General features: G+C 39.4%; 2 protein-coding genes across 15 annotated transcripts; one reads left to right on the top strand and one right to left on the bottom strand.

The window, feature by feature from the left end:
• The first annotated feature begins 2,397 nt into the window (after window positions 1-2,397).
• ABRAXAS1 (abraxas 1, BRCA1 A complex subunit) lies at window positions 2,398-19,414 on the top strand. 4 transcript variants are annotated; one of them, XM_070458204.1, is made up of 10 exons: window positions 2,398-2,520; window positions 5,405-5,495; window positions 7,293-7,329; window positions 9,717-9,866; window positions 9,983-10,049; window positions 11,929-12,122; window positions 12,986-13,105; window positions 14,113-14,197; window positions 16,567-16,681; window positions 17,056-19,414. In XM_070458204.1, the coding sequence occupies exons 1-10, from the start codon at window positions 2,434-2,436 to the stop codon at window positions 17,490-17,492; spliced, it is 1,383 nt and encodes a 460-aa protein (XP_070314305.1). In that variant the 5' UTR covers window positions 2,398-2,433; the 3' UTR covers window positions 17,493-19,414. The 4 variants fall into 4 exon arrangements, with proteins under 4 accessions (XP_070314305.1, XP_020748535.2, XP_070314306.1 ...); XM_070458205.1 differs by having other exon boundaries at window positions 2,439-2,520; window positions 5,409-5,495; XM_020892876.2 differs by lacking the exon at window positions 9,717-9,866.
• MRPS18C (mitochondrial ribosomal protein S18C) lies at window positions 8,876-24,429 on the bottom strand. 11 transcript variants are annotated; one of them, XM_020892886.2, is made up of 6 exons: window positions 24,178-24,429; window positions 23,404-23,456; window positions 21,418-21,501; window positions 20,401-20,458; window positions 19,843-19,902; window positions 9,031-9,045 (listed from the first exon to the last, which is right to left on the bottom strand). In XM_020892886.2, exons 1-6 carry the CDS (start codon window positions 24,275-24,277, stop codon window positions 9,041-9,043), a joined length of 360 nt encoding a protein of 119 aa, XP_020748545.1. In that variant the 5' UTR covers window positions 24,278-24,429; the 3' UTR covers window positions 9,031-9,040. The 11 variants fall into 11 exon arrangements, with proteins under 11 accessions (XP_070314311.1, XP_020748548.2, XP_020748545.1 ...); XM_070458208.1 differs by lacking the exon at window positions 9,031-9,045 and adding an exon at window positions 9,481-15,990; XM_020892884.2 differs by lacking the exon at window positions 9,031-9,045 and adding an exon at window positions 19,641-19,758 and having other exon boundaries at window positions 24,178-24,402.
• Between the last annotated feature and the right edge of the window lie 17 nt (window positions 24,430-24,446).

Consider the following 24,446-nt stretch of genomic DNA (forward strand, 5'->3'; position numbering starts at 1 on the left):
ATTGGAGTATAGTTGATTCACAATGTTGTGTTAGTTTTAAGTATACAACAAAGTGAATCAGTTATACATATACAAGTATCAATTCTTTTTCAGCTTCATTTCCCTTTTAAGTTAGTACAGAATGCTATACAGTGGGCCATTATGGTTTTGATTTGCATTACCCTAATGACTAACTCCAGGAGTTGGTGATGGACAGGGAAGCCTGGCGTGCTGCAATTCATGGGGTCGCAAAGAGTCAGACACGACTGAGCGACTGAACTGAACTGAATGACTAGTGATGTTAAGTATTTTTTCATGTACTTGTTGAGTGCATGCTCAGTCACTCAGTCGTGTCCAACTCTTTGCAACCCCATGGACTGTAGCCCACCAGGCTGCTCTGTCCATGGAATTTTTCCAGGCAAGAATACTGGAGTGGGTTGCCTTTACCTACTCCAAGGATTCCTGACCCAGGGATCAAACCAGGTCTCCTGCGTCTCTTGCATTGGCAGGTGGATTCTTTACCACTAGCACCACCTGAGAAATCTGTGCATCTTCTTTACAGAAAAGTCTACTCAAGTCCTTCGCTAATTTTTTTTCTGCTGTCATTGAATATATATTCAATATATATTGCATATATTCTTTATATATATATTCTGGATATTAATCCCTTGTCAGATACATGATTCACAAATACATCTCCTATTCTGTAGGTTGCCTTTTCACTCTCCTGATAGTGTCGTTTGATGGACAGAAGTTTTTAATTTGATGAAGTAAATAAAATTCATCTTTTTTTTCCCTTTGGTGTTACACACAAAAAAATCATGGCCAAATCCACTGTCATGAAGATTCCCCCCATGTTTTCTTCTAAGAATGCTAGTTTTAGGTCTTTCATTTAGGTATTTCATTCCTTTTGAGCTAATCATTGTATATGGCATAAAGTAAGGGTTTAATTACATTCTTTTGCATTTATTGAAAAGCCTGTCCTTCCCCAATGAATTGTCTTGGCAACCATGTCAAAAATCATTCGCTCTTATATGTGAGGGTTTACTTTTATTGTCTTGGACAAACTTTAAAAAAAAGTTTTTAATCCTTTAGATCATTACTACCTATAAAACACAACTTAAGTGAAAATCTTTTTGTATTAACAGTGACTTTGCTGAAACGACAGCAAGAAACTTAATTTTAGACAAAAAACATAACTTTTAATGCTATGCATGTCTTCAGTATGTTAGTCAAATATGGCTGCTACACAACAAAACCCAGAAACAAGCAATATTAATTTAATTCAGTAGTCTGATATACAGCTAGCTTTCATTTAAAAACCATAGCTTTATATATCATATGTGGAAAATTGTTAATTCATAATCTTCCTATTCCCCTTGAAGATGACAAGTTAAAATTTTACATAATCTCCTGCTCAATCTTCCTCTGTAACTCAGCTTGCTCCTTGCAAAGTCTGGATCACATAGGTCACACAGTCTCAGAAAGTGGGGACTTAAAATATTAGGAACTGGAGCTTATCTCGGTCATCCTTGTCCTGCTCTTTGCAATTGTCCAGCCCCTGCAAACCTGCTTAATCATGCCTGTCCATGTAAAGGTCAGGCATCCCCCTCCCCATCCTGACCACTGTTCCAGTGTGTGCAAAACCCCTTAGTTTAAACCAGCCTATTAGCAGCTAGTGTTGCCCACTATAGTTTGTGCATAAAAACTCTGTAACCCCTTTGTTCTGGGCTCAGAGCTTGGAGTGTTAACTCCTCTGGGCCCGCTGGCGTAATAAACCTTTCTCCAACTCTCTTGACTCTGGGGCTTGGTTTCTCGATTACTGGTTTCTGCAGCACCCTTATCAAATGATCATCAGCATGTCTATAACTATCATTAACTTGTCAGAACAAGGTTAAACAGTCTGTATATTCTTTGAATTGAGTTCTCAATTTTCTAAAAGCAAACACTCAAAGAAATCCATCCCCCTCCCTCATTCTACGAGATGAAACATCACTAGAGAGTTCTAGAAGAAACATTCTCTGACATTGTCATTAGTATTCTAGAAGTTTCAAATGGTAAAGCGCAGCATCTGACAGTGTGAAAACGCCAAACGTGGCATTTCCATTGTGATATTATGCCACTAGGCAATGCTTCTATTCTGTCAGCTGTTTTCATTTTCCATACTTTCGCATCTATGCCAGGTCCCCTCAGAAGCAGTTAGCTGCTAAGGCGCTCGCTATTCCTGGCCCTGGGCAGAGCAGTTGCCCAACACCCAGAAAGACAGACCTGAGCACTAGTTACAACCTCTTCGCCGCGGCACCCCACCAGAGGGCGCCCAAACCTTGCCCGCCGGCCCGCGCAGCGCGCCGTAGCCACTGCGCAGGCGCAAGCCCGCCTCGTCGGGCGACTCCGCCTCCTCACTTGGCCCCGCCCACACCACGCCCCCTGGAGTCGCGCGGCGGCGACGGAAGCATGGAGGGCGAGAGCACGTCGGCGGTGCTCTCTGGATTTGTGCTCGGCGCGCTCGCCTTCCAGCACCTCAACACCGACTCGGACACGGTGAGCCGAGGGCGGGGGCGGGATGCGGCGTCGCCTCGGAAGCCCACCACTCCCCCCCGCCAGCCCCCGCGCTTGGGCGACCTCCGGGCCGCTGCTGCTCGGGGCGGCCCGTGGGCTTCCCCGCCGCCGCCGCCCAGGCTCTCTGCCGTCGGCGCTGCCTTCTCTCGCTCCCGGGCGGTCCTAGAGGTGCTTTCTCCAGGTTTAGCTCCCCTCTTGGAACCAGTGTTTGCGTTCCCGTGCTTCGCACGCCGCCGTGTCTCTCGGCGGTCCCCCTTTTCTGGTCGAACGCGGTCGTGAAGGAATAGAAAGTTCACACAGCGTTCCCGCCGCGGCTGGGAACGTTGCGAGTTAACTTGCTCCTCGCTCCCGACCGTGGTTTTCGCATACAACTCGGTGTTTCCCTTGCGGAGCCGCAGTTGGGCACGTTTGCTGAAATGGATGGCTCGTAAAGGAAAGATGGATGATGCCACTGGTGGCTATTTTGGCGTCAGTCTTAGTACGCGGAAAAGATGTATATCGGGTATCTGACTTTTGTTTGCATTGTTGTCAAATTTATTAAGCTATGGCCTCAGCTTTCGCTTATAAACATTTAAGTATAGCCTCCAATATGAAATATTTAAATGCTGATTTCACACTTTTGCCTAGGTTCCGAACCTCTAGATAAAGTTAAGTAATGAAGTAGTTTTTGTTTTTTTTAAAGAGCCTATTTTAAAAACTTTTATATTTATGAAACTAAAAACCACTGTAAAACTTTGAGCCCGAGAAGTAGTGTCAGAGAGAGTACGTGCTTTGTGTTAGTCGTTCAGTCGTGTCCGACTTTTTGCGACCCTATGGGCTGTATAGCTTCTCAGGCTCCTCTGTCCTTGGTGTTCTCCAGGCAAGAATATTGGATTGCCATTGCTTTCTCCAGGGGAATCTTCCTAAACCCAGGAATCAAACCTAGGCCTCCTGCATTGTAGGCAGGTTCTTGGCCGTCTGAGCCAAAGAAAGGAAGTGCTTAGTAACTTGCTAAGAGGGTGTAGGGAATATCTGTACCAAACCCAGTAACTTGCTAAGAGGGTTTAGGGAATATCTGTACCAAACCTCATGATTTCTGCTAAATGTTGTGCCTTTCATTTTGTAATAAAGGCTTGTCTTTTCCGAAATAGTATTTTGGCGCAGTCCTAATAAGGTTGGAATTGATAGCTTTTGTGTATGCAAATGTAAATTACATTGTAGCTTAACACCTAGCATAGAGCAAATATATGATGATTTAAAATGCCTGTGGTTGTGGAAATTATCTTCGAATATCTTAGTGTAAATATAAACAGAATGGGTTTAATCCTATGTAGCTTAAAGGATTAGCACTTGCAAAGTACCATACTGTTAGGCCTTTGCGTCTCAGATCTTTCTCCTAAAGCCTTTAAAAAGGTGGTTTTCCAGGTAGTTGTACTGTCTTCTGTTGTCTCTTTTCCAGGGGTTTGTCTGGAACACTATAGAGTTCTGGACTGTTCCCCTTTGATTCTAATGAAGACTCACATTGTGGAAACATTGCTTTGTGTTCTTCTTTTAATGAATTTTTAAAAGTAGTCTTAACTAATTATAAAGATTAAAAATTCATTGTCAAGCACATTGGGTCTCTAAGTGTACCAAGAGAAATAATTGAATTCTTTGAAATTCACAGAAGTCACTGCTGTTGTGGCAAGATGCCTACATCTTAAAAAGAACCAAGCTCCTCTTTTATAAAGCAGACTCTGATATTGATTTCCAGATCATTAATAATGAGCACAGTTCTTAATCTAAAAAGCCCATCTTGTGTCATTTCATAGCACAGAAGCCATCACTGACTCTCAGAAGCCCGTGCCATTGATGGTCGGGCTAGTCATTTGGGATGGTCAATTATTGGCACTGTTCTTTCTACCTATGATTTTCTTACAGATGGGTGGTGGGTCAGTCGATAAGTTGTGTCCAACTCTTGTGACCCCATGGACTGTACCCTGCCAGGCTCCTCTGTCCATGGGATTTCCCAGGCAAGAATACTGGAGCCAGTTGCCATTTTCCTTCTCCAGGGAATCTTCCCAACCCAGGGATCGAACCCGTGTCTCTGGTATTGGCAGACAGACTCTGTAAACTTTCCTTACAAATGTAGCTTCCCTGGTGGCTCAGCTGGTAAAGAATCCACCTGCAATGTGGGAGATCTAGGTTTGATCCTTGGGTTGGGAAGATCTCCTGGAGAAGGGAACAGCTACCCACTTCAGTATCCTGGACGGAAGAATTCAGACAGAGGAGCCTGGTGGGCTACAGTCCATGGGATCGCAAAGTCAGACGCAACTGGTCAGGACACAACTGAGCGACTTTCACTTACAAATGGGAGTCTTCTTTTCTAAGGCTAACTGCTGCTCTTCCTTCCTCAAACATTGTGCGTTCATTTCTGGCTTTAAGCCTTTTGTGCTTCCTAGAGTGCTAAAGTCACAGTGGTATTTAGTCTCTTCTAACCATGTTTTGGGCTTCCCTGGCGGCTCAGACGGCAAAGCGTCTGTCTGCCTGCAGTGCAGGAGACCTGGGTTCCATCCCTGGGTTGGGAAAATCCCCTGGAGAAGGGAATGGTAACCCACTCCAGTACTCTTGCCTGGAAAATTCCATGGACTGAGGAGCCTGGTGGGCTACAGTCCATGGGGTCTCAAAGAGTCAGACATGACTGAGCGACTGCACTTTACTTTCATCCATGTTTTTAAAACTGGTCATGTGTCCCATGTAAACTGGAGTGCACCTGGTCTTTTGAGCATACCCCAGTTGGTAGCACACACTTGCACATGTTGTAAAAGTCTCGGGAAATAACGGTTAATTAAGTGACTGAATGGTAATCCTATTGGTGTATTCCATATACTGCTTATTCTTATCCTAGGAAGGTTTTCTCCTTGGGGAAGTGAAAGGTGAAGCCAAGAACAGCATAACTGATTCCCAGATGGATGATGTTGAAGTTATTTATACAATTGGTGAGTCACTTATTTCTGTGTCTCCTATTTTGATAGTTTATGCTGAAAGGGATCAGCATAAGTTACTTTTAAGTTGTTAAGGAATAGATCAGAATTTTTAAAGGCAAATTTTAGAACAATATATTGCACTCATTTCTTAAAGTTATGGCTATACCCTAAAGCAAGAAACAGTGTGAGACACAGGAAGTAGATTAAGATGACAAGATTCTCCTTGTCAGGAGACAAGGATGAAACATAGTTCCTGCATACACGTAAGTGGCAGGAAGATGGTCCAGCAAAAGAAGGAACGAATAAGCAAGACCAAGAGAGAAAAGGTAAAACAGGTTGGAGTAAAACGTAAACTGCAGAAAATTTGGAAGATAAGAACTAAAAAAATTTATTGGTTAAATAACTGGAGTGCTAGTTACTCAGCCCTGTCCGACTCTTTGCGACCTCCAGACTCCTCTGTCCATGGGATTTCCCAGGCAAGAATACTGGAGTGGGTTGCCATTCCGTTCTCCAGGGGATCTTCATGACCCGGCGATCGAACCGAGGTCTCCTGCACTGCAGGCAAATTCTGTACCGTCTGAGCCGCCAGGGAAGCTCAGAGGTCAGGCCTTATCACTGTTGAAAGAAAATAAAGTGAAGTCACATCCGACTCTTTGTGATCCCATGGACTAATGTAGCCCACCAGGCTCCTCCGTCCATGGGATTCTCCAGGCAGGAAGACTGGAGTGGGTTGCCATTTCCTTCTCCAGGGGATCTTCCCGACCCAGGGGTCGAACTGGGTCTCCTGCACTGCAGGCAGATGCTTTAACCTCTGAGCCATCAGGGAAGCCCAGTTTGATAAGTGAAAAAAGTACAACCTACAGATATTTACTTGAAAAATTCTTCTACAGCAGTTTGGTGTTGGGTTTTCTCATATAGATGAAGACTCACAAATTCTCCATAATCAGACTGATGTCTTTGATTTAAGTGACTAAGGAAATTTCAGGTAGTCTGGCTAGTATCTCCCTGAGGAGAGAAATGTCATAGGAACTGTGTGAGGTCGGTGATGACTGTTACAGTGATCCTGTTAATAATGCTCTCTGACAAACACAGAAAGATGGGGTGCCTGGAAGAGCTTGTATTGTCTTGATGACTTTCTGTGTGATTATATGTGAGTCTTTTGCTCTTTTCACTGTTCCCTCCTGAATCTTAAGGGACCTGAAGGTTTGGAATGATAGAGGAAACACCATGTTCATCTTCATACCTCTTTATGAATTGCTTCATATGCGATCTGTAATGATGTCTCATATGATAGAATCTAATGTTTGCACAGCATCTGCAACTATCAGAATTTATATGTATTTAGATGTAGTATTTCTATAGACAGGAGAATAAGACTCACCTCTTTAGAGATGTTGAACATTTTTTCTCTAGTCTACAATTAACACTGACAAATCCTTTATGAAACAACCAGTTGGAATAACAGATAATTCCTTGAACAGCTACTTTTATCAGTTGGGTAAAATTGGAGCATAACTGTTTCAGAACTCAGTGAAAATAGCAACTGTGACCTTGTCTTTTGTGTAGCCATTGTTAAACCTAGTTAGAAAGAATATAGCATTCTAGTCACGAGTGAGCCTCTGGGTTGAAATCTCTCTGCCTGTTGCTTCGTCTTTAAAATGGAAGGAATAATAACATCTATCACGTGGGTTTGTTGTCAGGATTAAATGAGATAACAGTAATATAAATCCTGGCATGAAATGCTTGATAAATGTTATTCAAGTGATCATTAATGTAATCATAACTAAACATTCTTTTTTTTTTCCCCAGACATTCAGAAATACATTTCATGCTATCAGCTTTTTAGGTGAGTAGTAAGGGCAAGTGAGAGATCCATTGTGAGAATTATTATCTGCAAGTGAATCTTCAAAACTAACAAAGTATCTTAGTTACAAGTTATACATGGTGGTACAGATTAAAATAAAGACTTTTTAAATACCTGAAAATGCACCTCTTCATTTCAGCCCTGTCTAATAGTTCTTTCTCTGTGTTTACCTGCTTCCTTCAGCTGGTCCTCACTGCCTCTCCCAGGTACCAGTTTACCTTGAGGATTGCTTTTCCTTCTCCCACCCATCACCTCATCACATACTGTAAACTCAGTGACACTTCTCATGCATCAACAGCAGCCCTTTTTTCCTACCTTTTTATTCCAGTTTATTTTATCATCTGTTTCCTCACTTCTGTTTTTTTAATGTTACCTTTTGTCTATTAACTGGTTAGGTTCTTTATCTAGCCTGCTTCCTGTTGTTTTTCAAGGGTGGAAACCTACACTCTTAACCCTACAGATAGTAGTAGTATTCTTAGCCCTGATAAGCTGTGATGTTGTTAAAAACTTTTCATTGAGGTTTATAATGCATAGAAAAGTACACAAATCAGTGAACTTCCATAAAGTAAGCAACTATAACCATAAAACAATCAGGTGTGGTTTTGGTGAAATAGCTTTATGGTTTATGTAAATGGTAATGTCTTAGAGTCACACTGTATGCACCGTTTCCGAGGTTGTGTGAGGGTTGCGGTGGAGCAGAGTTAAGGTGAGAACCACCCCTGGAGGCCTGGTGTGGCTTGAACTGTACTGGGAAGGGGCACAGCTCCTCTCTGTTGCCTAATATACAATGGGTATGAGAAAATACCTTTGGAACGAGGGACTCTTCGTGGAGATTCATAAAGAGTACTTTCTTGAAGAACTCTGGGGCAGGAATGGATTAAGGAGGGAGAATAGGGGGGAAAAAAGTGATTCAGTATCTCCTGGCAACCACTTTGCGTAATTAGACCAGCTTTTAATAGTCTTAGAGCTGAGGACGCTGTCTGATCCAGTGATAAGGAACCCATGCCTCAGCCTTTTAGGTTTACAGAATTGTGGGGCAGGGGCTGGAATAACTAACAGGTTAGCAGTAGGGCAAAACTAGAGGAATTTGGATTTCTTAAGTTCTAATCCCACAGCATGCTGTCCTGTTTCTCTCTGGTTTTAAATGACATAGGTGCACATGTTAAAAACAGCCTTTCAGTACCATACTTCATGGAACCCGAGCTGGATAAGCCTTCGTACTCAGTTTTGTGTTCTAATAGACAGGGTGGCAAACTGTGGCCCCATAAATAATATGGCCGTCCATAAATGATATATTTTTTAAGAGTTAAAATGACGGACGAATATGTAACAGAGACTGTTCCTCAAAGCCTAAGATACTTTTCTGGCCCTTTTACAGCGAAAGTTTATCAACACTGCTCTGATATGTTGTTTCTTAAAGCTTGCTACTGAAATACAATGATTCTCTTAACTCAGAAATCTGGGGGAAATCTGGAAAACAGCCCATTGAAGCCTGAAACTGAAAATCACTTAAAAAAAAATTAAGCAGTTTAACATGAATTCTACTGCACAATGTATTTCTACAAAAAAATGCCCCCCTTCCCAAAAGCGTCACATAAATTAGTGCTTGCACAGAAGATGTACACTGTTGTCCTGCTCTTTCTTGTACACTGGTATGTTGCCTTGTCCCCAGTTTGAGAAGCTCAGAAGTGAATCATCCTAGAGAAAACACAGGAATAAACTCTTGTATTTAGATTTTTCATGTTGGAATGAATAGGTGAGATGAAGAGTCTGTTCAATGAGTTGAACTATTCCCCTTTAGAGGTAGAACACTTTGTCTATTTTATAAGTTGAAAAAGCATATTGCCTATTATGATATATTTTTTCACTTTATGTAGCTAAATTTATTCAGTGTACAGACTAGAGTTACCAGTAAAAGCCTATTACAGTGAATAGTATTTGTCAGGAATTTGGCATAACAGATATCTCATCATTGTTGATCTTGATGGAAGTTAAAAAGGAGGAAGATATTTGCCAGCCCTGGAGGGGAAAGAAAGTTGGAAGTCAGTGCTTTAGAATGTTGTAGAAATACTTCTCAGTTCTCCCTACATTTCCTATCTATATTTAACATTCCAGCTACAGAACAGAGATCACTAAACTAATACCTGTCCCCTCCCCAACTCCCCCAGAAGACAACCAACTCCCAAAGCACTTCTCTTAATTTAAGTGTAGCTTTTGGAATTAGCAATGAATAAATTGTTTTGTTTTGCTTCATTACACATTCTTTTGTATGTGTCATTATTGTAAAAAAAAGTTTTAGTATGTAAATTGTGACTAGCTATGTGAACTTACAAATACCTGTATTTAATGGATAGTTTGTTTTGTTTTAGGTTAAAAAAATGTGGTGCCCATACTTATCCCTTGAAGTTTCTCCATTCCTTTTCCTTTTTAATTGCTTATGGACCACATATTACTACCACTTTTAAGTCTGTTCATTTGAGAACTTTCTCTCCTATTTATTTTAGAACTTCATCTCACAGGTAAGTAAGTCTATGAATGTTGAGTTGTTGGGCTAGAGTAACTAAAATTAAAAGTGCTGATAAAATCATGCCTATTTTTAGTTTATTTCAAATACCTTTAATTTTGCCTTTTACAGCTTTTATAATTCTTCCGGTGAAGTAAATGAGCAGGCACTGAAGAAAATATTATCAAATGTCAAGAAGGTATTCCCTGATTTACCCTTTCTCTTTTTGTATTATATGTATTATTTTAAGCTCCTGAAAATGTGTAATACTTTGACAGAACTTTCAAGCAGCATTTGTCTTCACAGTGTCTTCTATAAAGCAGGTGAGGAACGGCTTGTTCTTTCCAGAAATTCAGAGGGGTTTCTCTGAAAGCAAAGCTAGTCACGAAGAATCTTCATCTTGTTCTCTCCTTCTCCTGGCTGTTCTGGCTTACCTAGTGTCTCCCTTTTCTCCACCCCCACCACGCCACTTCCCACACCACTTATTACGGACTCACGCCACTGCCGTCCTTTTCCATGGCTGTAGTTAGTTTCTCCTATTGGAGAGATGGTTTCCCATACAGCACCTCACCTGGATCCTCCCCAGCCTGCTTGGTGTTCAGTTAAAACTTGCTGAATGATCAAAAAACATTTTTGTTCAAAGACAATATTTTTTTCTTGGTACTTATTTCCCCTTAAAACGTCTTGATCTTTTAGTCAAGAATAAAAGTAGATTTAGTAAAGGAAGTTTCTTTCAAAAAGCATCCCTTGTTGAAAGTGCTTGAGCTTTTCCTCCAGTTACATTTGGGCATTTAAAAATGCACCTGTAAATAGCTCGGACATGGAGGAACCCAAGATGTCCATCAACAGATGAATGGATAAAGCAGCTGTGGTCCATATATACAGTGCAGTATTATTCAGCCATAAAAAGGAATGCATTTGAGTCAGTTTTAATGAGGTGGATGAACCTAGAGCCTGTGATACAGAATGAAGTAAGTCATAAAGAGAAAAATAAATATCATATATTAATGTATATATATGGAATCTAGAAAGATGGTACGGATGAACCTATTTGCAGGGCAGCAGTGGAGACTCAGACATAGAGAACAGACTTATGGACACGGAGGTGAGGGGAGGAAAGAGAGTGTAGGATGAATGGAAACAATAACATGGACACATACACTACCATATTGAAAATAGATAGCCAATGGGAATTTGCTGTATGACTCAGCAAACTCATACCCAGGCTCTGTAACAACCTAGAGGGGTGGGATGGGATGGGAGGCGGGAGGGAGGGAGGTTCAAGAGAGAGGGGGTGTATGTATACCTATGGCTGAGTCATGTTGCTGTGAGGCAGAAAACAGCACAATATTATAAAGCAATTATCCTTCAGTTAAAAATAAATTTTTAAAAATGTAGAAATGTTTTTGTTAAAATAAAGTAATTTTTATTTCCTCAATTTAAACATGCAAATGTTAAAAAATTAGTTGCTGAAACTGTCAAGAGATCTCCAAAGTGGTAGTTTTTCTTTTAGTACTAAGTTTCCAGTAAATGAGATTTTTTCCAGTTTGAAGAAAAAGGTTTAGTGATACTAACAACACATTTGTTTAGCATAATTTACAAAACCCTTTCATATGGTCTTAATCTTGCAACGAAGTCTGTGATAACATGCCTATTGTATAAATTTCAATTAAAAGCTATTGGCTTCAGTTTACTTCCTTAGCAAACCAAGGATCCAGACAGAAGTTAATTAGTTTTCATTGACATTTTCTTTTAAATTTTGACTAAAGATTAAGATTTAAGATAGAAAATGCCATCAGAGAACTAGAGGAAGTTAAGAATTTTTCCTTTAATCCATATTGAATAAAATTGTAGCCCTGTAACTGAATGGGAAGTAATTTAACTGCAAGTCAGTTTGCACACTCTATACAAGGTTAAAGCATATTCTTAAGTGTATGTTCTGTTTATTTAGGCCCCAAATCTTGCTGAATATTAAGAAAGCCATTTTTAAGATTGTCAGTTTCACTACTTAATTGTGACAGTAAGACATAATAATTGTAACCATGAAGGTGTACACCTGATATATTATTTTCTTTCAGGATGTGGTTGGTTGGTACAAATTCCGACGTCATTCAGACCAGATCATGACATTTAGAGAGAGACTGCTTCACAAAAACTTACAGCAGCATCTTTCAAGCCGGGAACTTGTTTTTCTGTTACTAACACCAAGTATAATAACAGAAAGCTGCTCTACTCATCGGCTGGAGCACGCCTTATATAAACCTCAGAAAGGGTAAATGTTGGCCAGTTACTGGCTCTTTTCAGATAACAGAAAAATGTGCTCAGTATTTTCATTGTACTTTTTATGGCTTACTGTTTTTATCTATTGGCATTAGATTGTCACAATAATTCTTTTTGATCTGTTTTAACATTGGTTCTTTATAGATGGGAAAATGAAGGTCAGATAAGGAAATTAGAAGTCCAGTATGGCAACCCACACCCGTATTCTTGTCTGGAGAATCCCATGGACAGAGGAGCCTGGTGGGCTACAGTCCCTGGGGTCACAAGAGTTGGACACGACTTAGCAACTAAACAACAGTGGAATGATGCCTTGTGTTTCTGACACTGAGAATTCGCTGTTACTTGCCATAAGGTGGAAAGCATATGCATGCTTTAGGTGTCGGTTGCTAAGGCATGTAATGTAGTACTGAAGCCTGTGTACCTGAGCAGCTTTTCTCTTAGCCTCTGCCAGGAAACAGTGTTTCTTGTTGATCCAGCAAAATGAGTTAATAGGACTCTCCTCAGGAAATACAGACAGCATTTTCATGGAGTATGAAAATGAAGTTCAGAGTACCAATAAACAGTAATTATATCATTCACGAAAGATGGGAAGAATTGCAATGGTAATACCTTATTTTCACATGTGGTAATCAGTTAAAATAGCCATTAAAGTATTTTTTCACACAATAATTGTACACTATGTACATCTCACAATTTTTAAAAACTACTTGCCCCAATACATTTTTCTTGGGTAAGTAGTAAGAAATGGGGTTTTAGTTTGTTTTTAAATTGTGTAGGGAAAAGGCAGTCTATACTAATAACTAGATGCTAGCCTTTCACTTTATTTAAAATATATTTTAAAAATTATTTCTTCAGACTTTTTCATAGGATACCTTTAGTGGTGGCCAATCTGGGCATGTCCGAACAACTGGGTTATAAAACTTCATCTGGTTCCTGTGCATCGGCTGGTTTCAGTCGAGCAGTAAAAACACACAGGTGAGATTCCGCAACTGCTTTCCCACTAAACTTAACTCCTATTCATTTTTTGAAGTTAATTTTTTTTATTACAAAGAGAATAAAAATGAAAGGAAAACTGACTAATGGCCACATTCCTGAAGTTTACTCAAGTAAACCAGACCTTTAACTTCTCTCTTTCCTTCCAGCATGTGTCCATTTATCAAATACGAAAGGGGAGTGGTAGTGTACAGCCTACATATTGTGACATATTTACTCAGATTAAGGAGCTAATAATAATAATAATAAAATAATTTTCTAAGATAGCAGTTCACATTATAAAGGCAAAAAAATTAGACTGGATATTAAATAAAGAAAAATAAGGCTTTAGTCAAAACTCACAGTGTCAACTGTGGAACTGTAAGTTTTGTGAGCAGTAAGGGAATAATGAATGTCAAGAATGACAGCACTGGTACTGTAGGGTACTTACTAAATGTAAATTTTATGAGACTAATGAACTTGATTTTATTTATTTTTGTGTTCCCACAGTGCTTAACAGTGTCTTATTGAAATTGAATACCATGTTTCACTGATTTTTAAGACATAAAGTTTTATATATCTCAATCGGGGGTTTTATAAAATATGCCTTAGAATTGTTTTTCTTTTTTATATATATAGTATATATATATAATGTTGCCTTTTTCAATCAGTGATGGCTTGAACTTAGTGAAATAACTGACTGATGGCATTGCCAAGACAGATCCCTCCTCTACCCCTCTCCTTGAGTCTTTATCTACTTTCACTTAACCTCTCTTTTTGAGTCCTGGAAATAGTATTTAGGAGGCTAAAAAGTTTGCTGAGGTGAAGATAGATGAACTAGGTTTCCTGGTTGATTTTGCTGTATACAAACAGGTTAACAAAATTATGATCCCTGCAAAGCCAATAAAAACAATCTTCCATTATTCCTCAACTACATAGAAGTTTTTTCATTGTATTATTAAAATGAGTTCTGTACATTTGCCTGGAAGAAATGGTAATTTTTTTTACAGCTCTGAATTTTTTAAAGAAGATGGATCTTTAAAGGAGGTACAGAAGATAAATGAAATGTATACCTCTTTACAAGATGAATTAAAGGTAAGTTAAACATTTAAAGATCTCTTATAGAACAGACTTGTGTACACGGCGGGGGAGGGGTGCAGGGAGGAGAGGGTAGGGCGAATTGACAAATTAGCCCTGAAATAGACAGTCCCATTATGTAAAACAGATAGCTAGTGGGAAGTTGCTATATAACAGGAAGCTCAATCTGGTGCTCTGGGACAACCTAGAGGGGTAGGATGGGGGTGGGGGGGTGGGAGGGAGATTCAAGAGAGAAGGGACATACATGTATTTATGGCTGATTCACATTGTTGTATGGCAAAAACCAACACAACATTGTAAAGCAATGAATTATCCTCCAATTAAAAAAATTTTAAATCTCTTAGAGAGTTCATATCACATTGATCACTGGATATGTACTCTGGGACAGCTTCATAGTTGACTAGACATAAGTTTTTGTATCAGTTTAGCTTCATTAACAAGACCTCCACCTCAGTGACCTACAGAAATAAAAGTTCATTCACATTGTGTCTTGGCTGCATTCTCTTCTAAATGTCATCTTCATTCTGAGGTCCAGCCCTTAATGTGGGGCAAGTTCCTCTGTGACAGGGAAAAGAGCAGTAAAACGGGTGGAAATTGACAGCAGCTCTTAGAACTTCTGCTCGGAGCTGGCATATCACCTCCACTCATATTTTACTGACCAGAGGATGCCATGGTAGTAGGCAGGGATATATGACCCTTTTACAGGATAAAAGGGGGAGCAAATATTTGAGAACAGAACAGTCTGCCACAGTACTGAGTTGTCTCACTGTGTCCACTTAGGTCCCTTGAGAGGTAGACATCAGCACGGGAATTCAGACATGCAAGTGGCTTGTTAGGCCTCTGAAGAATAAAGCGGAGGGCCCAAGAGTGGCGGGGAGACTTGGCATGTTAAGTCTGACACCTGAGAGAGACAGGGAAGAAGGGTGAGGGGGATAGGAAGAGCTGTGGACTACATGGCCAGAAAAACTTCAGCCAGATGATGCAGAGGCTGAGCAAAGGTGTCCTATAGGAACAGACTGTCATATCCTCACTGTGCTCAGTCACTGGCTAAGGGAGGCCCGGGGGGAGCGTGACCTAAGCGCGAACACAGTAGTGGAACTAAAAGGGTAGCAGCAGGAGCCATCGGTCAGCTCTGCTTCCTGCAGGTGGGGATCTGAGTAGCATGCTCCGTGCCCACCACACTCAGGACAGCGCACCAAGAGAAATGGGGTTAATACATTTTACACACTAGTAATATTGTACTCCTTTTTTTTAATATAACATTACAGAAACTTTAGAAAATAGAGAAACGTCAAGAGTCTTACCATTGTAACTGAACTGTTTGCACTTTGCTACATTCTTCAGCTTTCCCCTAACAAATATGCTTTTATCCTGTGGACAGTGATGGGGACATAGAAATTTGTATCCTGACTTTTATTTGATGTATCATTAAGTAACTTCTAATATTTTAGTTCCTTTTAATAGTATATTTCTTAGAGCAGTATATTAGAGCTCTTGCGTTAAAAATACCAACTTGGGCTAATTTAGGGAATGGAGAGGTCTGTGAGAGGAAGACGGCCGGTCACTGAGCCTTGGTCCAGAGCTTGAATGCCATCTGGACTTCCTGTGTCTGCACGCTGGTTTCCTTCAGTCTCTACGGATCTTGTTTACTCACCCACTGGCTGACGAGAAAGCAGCTAACCTATAGCCTCTGCATTTAGATCTCCACTGTTCGAGAGATTAGGACTTGGCCAGTTGGCTGTTGTAGTATTTCTGCTTGGGTCGGGTTGGTGAAAGGTTGCTGGTGAACTCTGAGGGCAGGATGCGTAAGTTCATGAGAAATACGCTGGGTGGAGAAGTGCCATAAAGTATGCACGAAAACAGGCTTACTCCACTATAGTTGGAAATTAGTTATTTTTGATCTGATACTATTTTGAGATCCATCATCATATATAAATTTTTCTTATTTAAGATATATTCCCAAAATGAAATCACTGAATCAAAGGGTGTTAGTACTTAAAAACTGATGACACATTTAAGACCATTCTGCATTTCATAAATAGCTTTACAGGAATTAAAATCATCAGTTTTATTTTCTAATAGTAAAACAATTTATTTTTTCATATTTATTGTTTCTTAATGTTACATGTTTGCAGTAACTATGCATCTCAAAATAATTTGTTTCAAAGCAAGTTAAATATCTTTTTTCTGTGTATTATCTAGGAAATAACTTGAATGATAAAACTGTATAAGTGGGAACTTATTCCTTCAGAAAACTGAAAAATAAAATGTTAAAGGGAAATAATGATATAGGATTTTCTATTATTGTGAACCTAGACTGTAGTAACAATTTGAAAGTTTAGCTATGCCCTTATTTTACTTTGCAGAGTATATGTGAAAAAGTAGAACACAGTGAGAGAGCTGTAGAAAAACTACTAAATGATGTAAATAGATTAAAAGGAGAAATTAAAAAAAGAAAACAAGCACAGATGCAAGCAACAAGTAAGTAAAAAGTTCACGTTATCACTACTTTCTTTGCTTTAAAGAAAAATTCTCACTGATTGGAATTATGGATGAGGTGATTGCACTGGCTGATGAACTTGCCACCTGAGGATTAAAAATAACTTCTATTAATATTCTTAAAACCCCACCCAGCAAAGAACATGGTACAACTGCAGCTATACTATCTTGACATTAAGAAATATAACTTTAATTTTCTATTAGCATAGTGTAACATACAAATTTGGGGTTATTGTTTTTCTTAATGTAGGTAATCTGATAGAATTCTTAAAAGTACTTTTGCCTTTACTTACAAATAAATACAGGAGCTTTGTAGTACAGATCCTGTATGTTGAACTGTTTGTTTGCTTGTTTAGGAGAGAAGAATGTCGAAAAAGACCCTCAGGAGAACGTTTTGCTTTGTCAAGCTTTACGGACCTTTTTTCCAGATTGTGAACTTCTTCATTCATGTGTTATCTCCTTGAAAAATAGGCGCATTTCTGGAAGTAACTGTACTACCACCCACCCTCTTGGTGGGGTAGACAACCTAACCCTGATGGTGGAATACACAGACTTTCCTGAAGCTAGTCCAGCTCGTGGTGCCCTGCCAGTGACCAAGCGGAAAGCCTCAGACACGGATGATGGGTGGCAGTTCAAGAAGTCACGGCTAGGAGAGATACAGACCAGACCCTCTAAAACAGACAGCAATAGCAGTAACCAAGAAAAAGCATCCACAGTGAGCAGCCCAGAAACAGATGAAGAGTTTGAGAGAATGAAGGGTTCTGGTGAATATCCAGAGTCTCCTACCTTCTGATTCTTTTGGGCCAAAAGGAGATTTTTGATCAGCTGAAGGGGAAAGCCGGATGTGGGGTTTGTGTTTTTTTTTTTTTTTTACTGTGTTCAGCTCTGCAGTAACACATAGGGAAGTTCTAGTGCACTTATTTTATAAAATACTTTAAATTGAATCAGTCCAGAATTTTGAGTACAGAACAAGCCTGGTAATGCAGTGTGTTTGGATCAGCACTTGTTCAGTTAGGTGAAAAAGCCCATTAAGTGGGACTCAAATGATACATATAAATATGAATGGTGTCTATCACAGAGATTTCATTTTAACATAAAGCAGAAGCACACATTCATTTCTCAAACTTTTGTCGGGCCAGGAACATTTTTATGACTATACTGGAGTTCCTGGGCTTCCCTGGTGACTCAGATGGTAAAGAATCTGCCTGCAGTGCGAGAGACCTGGGTTCAGTCCCTGGGTTGGGATGACCCCCTGAAGGGAAGAATACTCATTCCAGTATTGCCTGGAGAATGCCACAGACAGAGAAGCCTGGCATTCTACAGTCCATGGGGCCACAAAAAGTCGAACACACCCGAACAACTAACACTACTGGAGTTCCTATGTGAATCACACCCATCACTTAGGTAAGCCCCAGTTTTAGTTTCTTTAAAGACGTTTGCAAAGCAGCCTAAGTACAAAAGGCTACTAGGGTTTTTTCATTTCCCACTCCCAATCTTATTTGTCTTAACCACACCTAATTTGACTTTTTTTAAAGTTAGTTGCCTTTAATCAGGTCTTCTCAAAGCACTTTACTTGGTTTTCATTGCAATAGTAATGTCTTTTTCATGCTTATATTCATCAATACAAAAACAGAACTGACAAAGATCTGGGAACAAAATAACTGATTATTGGTAATACAGAACTCAACAGTTGTGGGCTTCTGTGTGGTTTTTAAGGAGGATGTACAGCCCCTGTTCAGTGAGTTGGTTAAGTGAAGGTTGGTTAAGAGCACTCTCATGGTTTGGTTTTTGCATGTCTTTTCCATAACAGAATTTCCCATGAAGACACATCACATGAAGCCTTCATGTTTTACTCTCTGGGTGAAATGCTGAACCCACACATTGCTCTTCCATCAGTGACTTCCTAAGTGATGGTTTTTTTAATATTAGCTATGAATTTGCTGTCATCTTTTATTTATGTGTTAACAGACATTAGTTACTGTGGGGCGCTTATGGAGCCCACATAGTACCTGGGATGATGTGTACAAATCATGAGTTGCTGTTGGGATTGCTTCACTGATTACTTAAGCAGCACAGGACAGGAGAGGAAATAGGGTTCTGTCTGAGCCCTAATTTTAAAATAAGCTTGATGTCCCAACCTTCAGGGAATGAGGAGAAAAAGAATGCTTGTAAGACATTTTTTTCTCATTCTATGTCTTTTGGGGATTTGTTTGTATTACTGGAGTAAGAGATGTAGAACAGATTGCGTATGGATCGGCTTACTTAGAGGACACTACTAGTTTATGATAGACTAGTCCAGAGCTGAGTGTTGGGTCCTGTGACAGACTGCACCACTGGCCATCCCCATGTGACATCTGCAGAGAGAAGACGCCTGGTCCCAATCAGGCTTACTTACCTGCTTGTTAGGAAATCTTCCTTAACAATTTCAAATCCACACCCTGTCCTGTGGGATTTGTACATTACACAAGCATCCCATTGCCCTGCACCCATACTCTACAATCCTGTTTACAACAAAAAATCTGGGAATAAAGTCAAGTTCCAGTACAAGTCAGCCCTGCTGTGTTTGACATCACACTGTCAGTAGTGTGTTGTATGAACTGTTTGGGGGGCCAGATTTAAGTGAAGACTCCACGGTAACAATTTTTTAAATGTATGTGTACGTTAAATGTAACAAGTGTTAACATTTTAAAATATATGTGTATGTAAATGTGACAAGTATTAACATTTTATTTTATTTTTAAGTATTAACTTTTTAAATAATCTGATTTACCTAATGAGCATTCTGATGAAGAGGAAGCCTCACTCCTGAAACACTTTTTACTCATGATCCCAAATTACTATAAGAATTAAAAACTTATTATAGTTTGACAAGATTTAGCCTGTTTTTCTACTCAGTGGTTATTAAATCTTATAGTTTGAGCCAGTATTAGCACCACACAACCACTTATTGCAAAATGTTTATTGGTAATAACTTTATATAATTTACTCCCTATATTTGATGTTACAAACTTTAGGGTCTTTGAGATAGGCAGGATCCTTGTATGTAACTGGCATAAACCCTGTGAAAAAAGAATGAAAGTTCTTCACAAAAGACAATGAGCAAAATTTTGTTTAGCATAATTCAGTTTTTCAGATGCTCTTACCCAATATTTGAGCTCTCTTAATTGCTTTTGTGATTTCTTTTTGTTTCTTCCCACAAAGACCTATAAAAGAAAATACTTTCTTATTCATAAAAAAAATGCCAACATTCAAAATGCCTGACAGTTATGTTACAGAAGGGCTGGAAAACTGTATAGAGCCTGAGAATAAGTACCTTGGGCTTTGTGGGCCACGAGATCTCTGTCATCATTAATTCTGCTCTTGTAGCTCAGACATTGTGGAAACTAAGCTATTTAGCAAGTGGCAGATCCGGTCTGGCCTGTAGGCAATAGGCCCCTGGTTTAAATGAGGGCCTGAGGATGACTACAGTGTATTCCAGAACAGCAAAGCCCGAGTTCTCTCTGTTGTCACCCTATAGTTAACTGAGTATAAGAAGATATGCAAAATAATTACCCTTTCAGCCTCAGAAGAGACTTTCTCAAAGTATCCATAGTTTTTGGTCTAATAGTAATTTGTGGCAATATTTGAAAATCTGCCCGTTTTTTTAAATAACAGAAGTAGGCTTATCTACATTTAAATTGCTGTAATAGAAAACAAAATACCTGTTATGTGTCTTCCATAAATGCATCCAGTAAATGGAGAAATAAACTGGGATAAAAGCTGGTTTGAGTTATATTTGGAAAGGAAAAAAATTTTATGTTAATATGCTTGTATTCAACCTTGTGTACATTTCAAAACACAAACCTTATGTCACCTTCAAGCTATAAAAGGCTTATTAATAAATTTTAGACAAACTTCAAAAATACGGATAAAAACACTGAGTTATGTTCATTCTATTAACAGGTCATCTTTTTTAAGTAACTAAAGTAATTGCGAAAGTTAACATCTTTTCCCCAGTGTGTCCAAAAAAAGTCTATACAACAGATTAATGAGCATGTTCTTTCAGTACTAAAGCTGTTTTTTTGACTTCTCCATAGATAACTTCTAAAGCACTGCTGCTTATAACAAGGTATAGAACATCCCATCTGTCATGATAGTCCCATAATATCAGACTATAGTGAGGTCTTCAAGATGTACAGGTATATCAGGCCATTTGCTGTTACTTATGTTTTATTAATCCTAATACTTGCATTTTACAGTTTCTTGGATTTTCTCCCACCAAAGAAGCTATCACTTTATACTATCAGTATACTTAACTCCAACACCATCTTCTTCCTCAAATTTGCCACTTTTAATCTGCTGAGTGCTCGACAACAGATAAAATGAATTCAAAATAGTGATACTGGTGGTGAGGTACAGATAGCAACTTCAACACAGGAGCTTTTCCCTAACTACTCAACTCCAGCGACTGAGAATCACTGCCACAGGGAGCCACTGTTAGAGGTTTGGGGCGAAGCAAAAAACAAGAGACACTGAGATGATTAAGAGTAAGTGAAGGACAGCCAAGAGGTTCCTATTTTCATAAAATAGCTGCCTTATACATAAAAGTATAACCAGATTTGAAATTACGAAGCCAAAACAGTCACCCCTACACAAAGCCTATTATAAAAGCCAACTTGCTTCTTAAAAGAGCAAAAGTCCCAAATCAAGTATCACAGTGAAGTAAAACCAGATCTCACCTGTACATTCTTATAATCTACACGCTTTTCACACAAGATACATTTTTTCAGAGGCTCCTTATAAGGATTTTCCATTGGAATAGGCTAGCATAAAGGAAGAAAACAAAAATCTGATAATGTGTTTTGTGTTAACTTTGAATAAAACTTAAATCTTAGGGTACCACATTTAAATCTCTCCAAAGGATTAGTTGTACCTTTCTTACTGTGAAAATAACAACAGCTTGGCTTAGAAAAGAAAAATAAGAGTTATTTCTAAAAAAGGCCAATTTAAAGGTTTGAGTGTATTCATACATATTTTGTACAAATATCTTGTTTTAGTTTGGCTAAGGAGGGATTAATTGATGGAGGACGATTCTGTGAAAAATACCACCTTTGGAGAAAAAAGGGTTTATCAGAGGAAAAAAATAAAATCTTCAGTAAGTGATTAAAAATGCTTTGCCCAGATTGTAGGTGACTAAAAATTCTTATACTTAAGACAGCACAACAGATAACATATGCAATTCTTAAACTAGTATAATCTCTAGATCCATCCCTACATTTCTCTAGATGTTTCACTGATATTTTTGTGTTATAAAAAGACAATGCCCCCATATGTGTGCTAAGTCACTTCAATCGTGTCCAATTCTTTGTGACCCATGGACTGTAGTCCGGCTCCTCTGCCCATGGGATTCTCCAAGCAAGAATACTGGAGTGGGTTGCCATTTCCTCCTCCAGGGGATCTTCCCAACCCAGGAATTGAACCCACGTCTCTTTATGTCTCCTGCATTGGCAGGCGGATTCTTTACCTCTGTCACCACCTGGGAAGCCCCAATGTCTCCACAGCTTATGTAATACTTCGCAGGTTTATTATTTTTTTTTCTACAACTTTATAGTAGTATAAAATTGTTTTGTAACAATTTAAAACAGTCCCAGGCTATTTTATAAGTTTGTGCCAGCCTTTTTGGTTTTTCTTTGTTCATTACTGCTTCTAAAGCTTCCATCACACAGCCTCCGTCCTAAAATCACTTTAGGTGTCTCCAGTATACAGATTCTGAATCTAGAAATGGCTTTGAAGTCTTCAGCCCCTGTAGTTGCACGAAAAACTTCAAATAAATGGGACATTGTGCCTTTTTCTGAGGAACCCTTAGCTTTCATGAGAGTCTCAGTGGAATTTAAGGACCTAAAGAGAAGCTCTAGTGATTTCACTTACTCTCTTGACTATGGTATGAATTAGATGACCAAGATGGATGCTTAAAGGGACTATAGGAGTTCTTTTGTTTCTTCCAGTTCCTCAAATGTTCCTAATGCAAGTTGCATTCAGCTCACCTGTGATGACTACTCCTTCTCTATGGGTTTTATGTGGTCTAACTAGTATCAAATTGTCTTTGTATGTAGCAAGAAAAGCTATACTGCCTAAATCCAATGCTAGTACTTGAAATCCATAAAAAACATACATCTACTGTTTAGAAGAAATGGTATTTAACGTCCTGGTATAAAAATTTAATGACTAAGATAAAAACAGAATTGAATTTGAAATGAGGACAGGGAGTCAAGGTATGGATAAACTTTGCACAACCCCTTTGTTGGACTTTCTGCAATTACAGCATGCATCAAAACTACCTTTTTAAATTCCCAGAGCATGTATCTAGAAAGAAAAATATGGTGTTGCAGAAGTCATGCTTCTTGCTAAGAATCTAGGAATTCGCTTACCTCAAAGTTCACTTAAGTGACCACTCATCAATAAATTTCCCTGGAGAAGGAAACAGCAGCCCACTCCAGTACCCCTGCCTAGAAAATCCCATGGACGGAGGAGCCTGGTGTACATGGGGTATCTCAAAGAGTCAGAACTGAGCGACTTAACTTTCATCAATAGATTACAATTTTCAAACTCAGATTAATGATTATCATCTTAATTGCCTTGTCCTTCAGCTGAACTCTTAAAAGCTAAGACATAATCTGGTCTTAGTTGCAAATGCCTTATTAAAAGGAAGAAAAAAAAATTCTTACCAGGTCCTCATTGCTGGTTACCTGTTTATATTGTGAACAACTTCTGCACAGCACTGCAATTAAACAGAAACAGCAACAAAGTATTTTTTGTTAGCTCAGCAGCTAAGGAAAGACTGTGTTTCTGTTGAGGCAAGATGAACTAAGGGACACAATGTAAAAGGTTTATATTCATTATTACTAACAAAGTAAAGGGCTTTTAGGTTTGAGGCAGTGGTAGACTTAGGATAAATATGCTTTCTGGGGCGTTGGGAAAAGGGCATATATACCACTAACCATACAACCTCTCACCTGTTCCTGAAATTTATTTCCCGTGGGTAGAGACAGATTTTAATGCAAACTGAAAGGCACTGTCATACCAAAGGGAAAATGAAAACAGACTCTACAAAAAAAGCACAAAGCAGATAAAAGTGCCGAAGTGATAGATCCCGTGGCCTGTGTCACATGGCCTCGGATATCTGCGATTTGCTGCTAGATGACTCTGAAAATGCTCCTTCCTTACCAAGTCTACCTGAAGATCTTGGGCAAGTCCCTGCCTCTTTTCGAGAATCGCTCCTCGTACGTTAAAACACTGTACTGGACGACATCTCACGCCCTCTTCAGCTTTAAAATACTAGTCAATTAAAATACGGGCCATTACAGATGCCTACTTCTTTTGGAGAAACAATCGCCTAAACACCGGCGTTCTTTAGCTAACAGCGACGGCTCCAACGACCTAATTAGAGCTAAACCAATGGCTGCAATGCTACAAAAGAGCCTAGGATATGGAGACTTTACCTGCACGAGTCCCGGGATTTGTGAGGCAGACAAAAGCCGCTGGGAAACGTGTAAACTTTCTCTTCCCTAGCGCACTGCAGACTGCTACCAGAGCAGCCATGGTTCCTTGCTCCTCCCCTTCCTTTCCTCTTTCCAAAAACGTCCTGACAAGTCCCTTCCGGTGTACTTCCCCTAGAGGCCCGAGGACTCGGTTCAAAGGTTCCGCAGTTTGCCAGGAATCAAAAGAGCAGGTGGGGTTTTCAATACGCCTGCGCAGTACCTTCCCTTTC

This window comes from Odocoileus virginianus, chromosome 29 (assembly GCF_023699985.2).
Source record: "Odocoileus virginianus isolate 20LAN1187 ecotype Illinois chromosome 29, Ovbor_1.2, whole genome shotgun sequence".
In the NCBI taxonomy this organism is placed as follows: Eukaryota; Metazoa; Chordata; class Mammalia; order Artiodactyla; family Cervidae; genus Odocoileus; species Odocoileus virginianus.

Bases quoted from the DNA above. Each gene is read 5' to 3' on its own strand.
- ABRAXAS1 (XM_070458204.1), top strand. From the start codon at position 2,434: ATGGAGGGCGAGAGCACGTCGGCGGTGCTCTCTGGATTTGTGCTCGGC. The intron at 9,867-9,982 runs GTAAGTAAGTCT...TGCCTTTTACAG, and splicing joins TTTAGAACTTCATCTCACAG to CTTTTATAATTCTTCCGGTG. The intron at 16,682-17,055 runs GTAAGTAAAAAG...TTGCTTGTTTAG, and splicing joins AGCACAGATGCAAGCAACAA to GAGAGAAGAATGTCGAAAAA.
- MRPS18C (XM_070458207.1), bottom strand. From the start codon at position 24,277: ATGGCTGCTCTGGTAGCAGTCTGCAGTGCGCTAGGGAAGAGAAAGTTT. The intron at 21,502-23,403 runs GTAAGAATTTTT...CCTTTATGCTAG, and splicing joins TAACCAGCAATGAGGACCTG to CCTATTCCAATGGAAAATCC. The intron at 19,759-19,842 runs GTAAGAGCATCT...CTTTTTTCACAG, and splicing joins TAAGAGAGCTCAAATATTGG to GGTTTATGCCAGTTACATAC.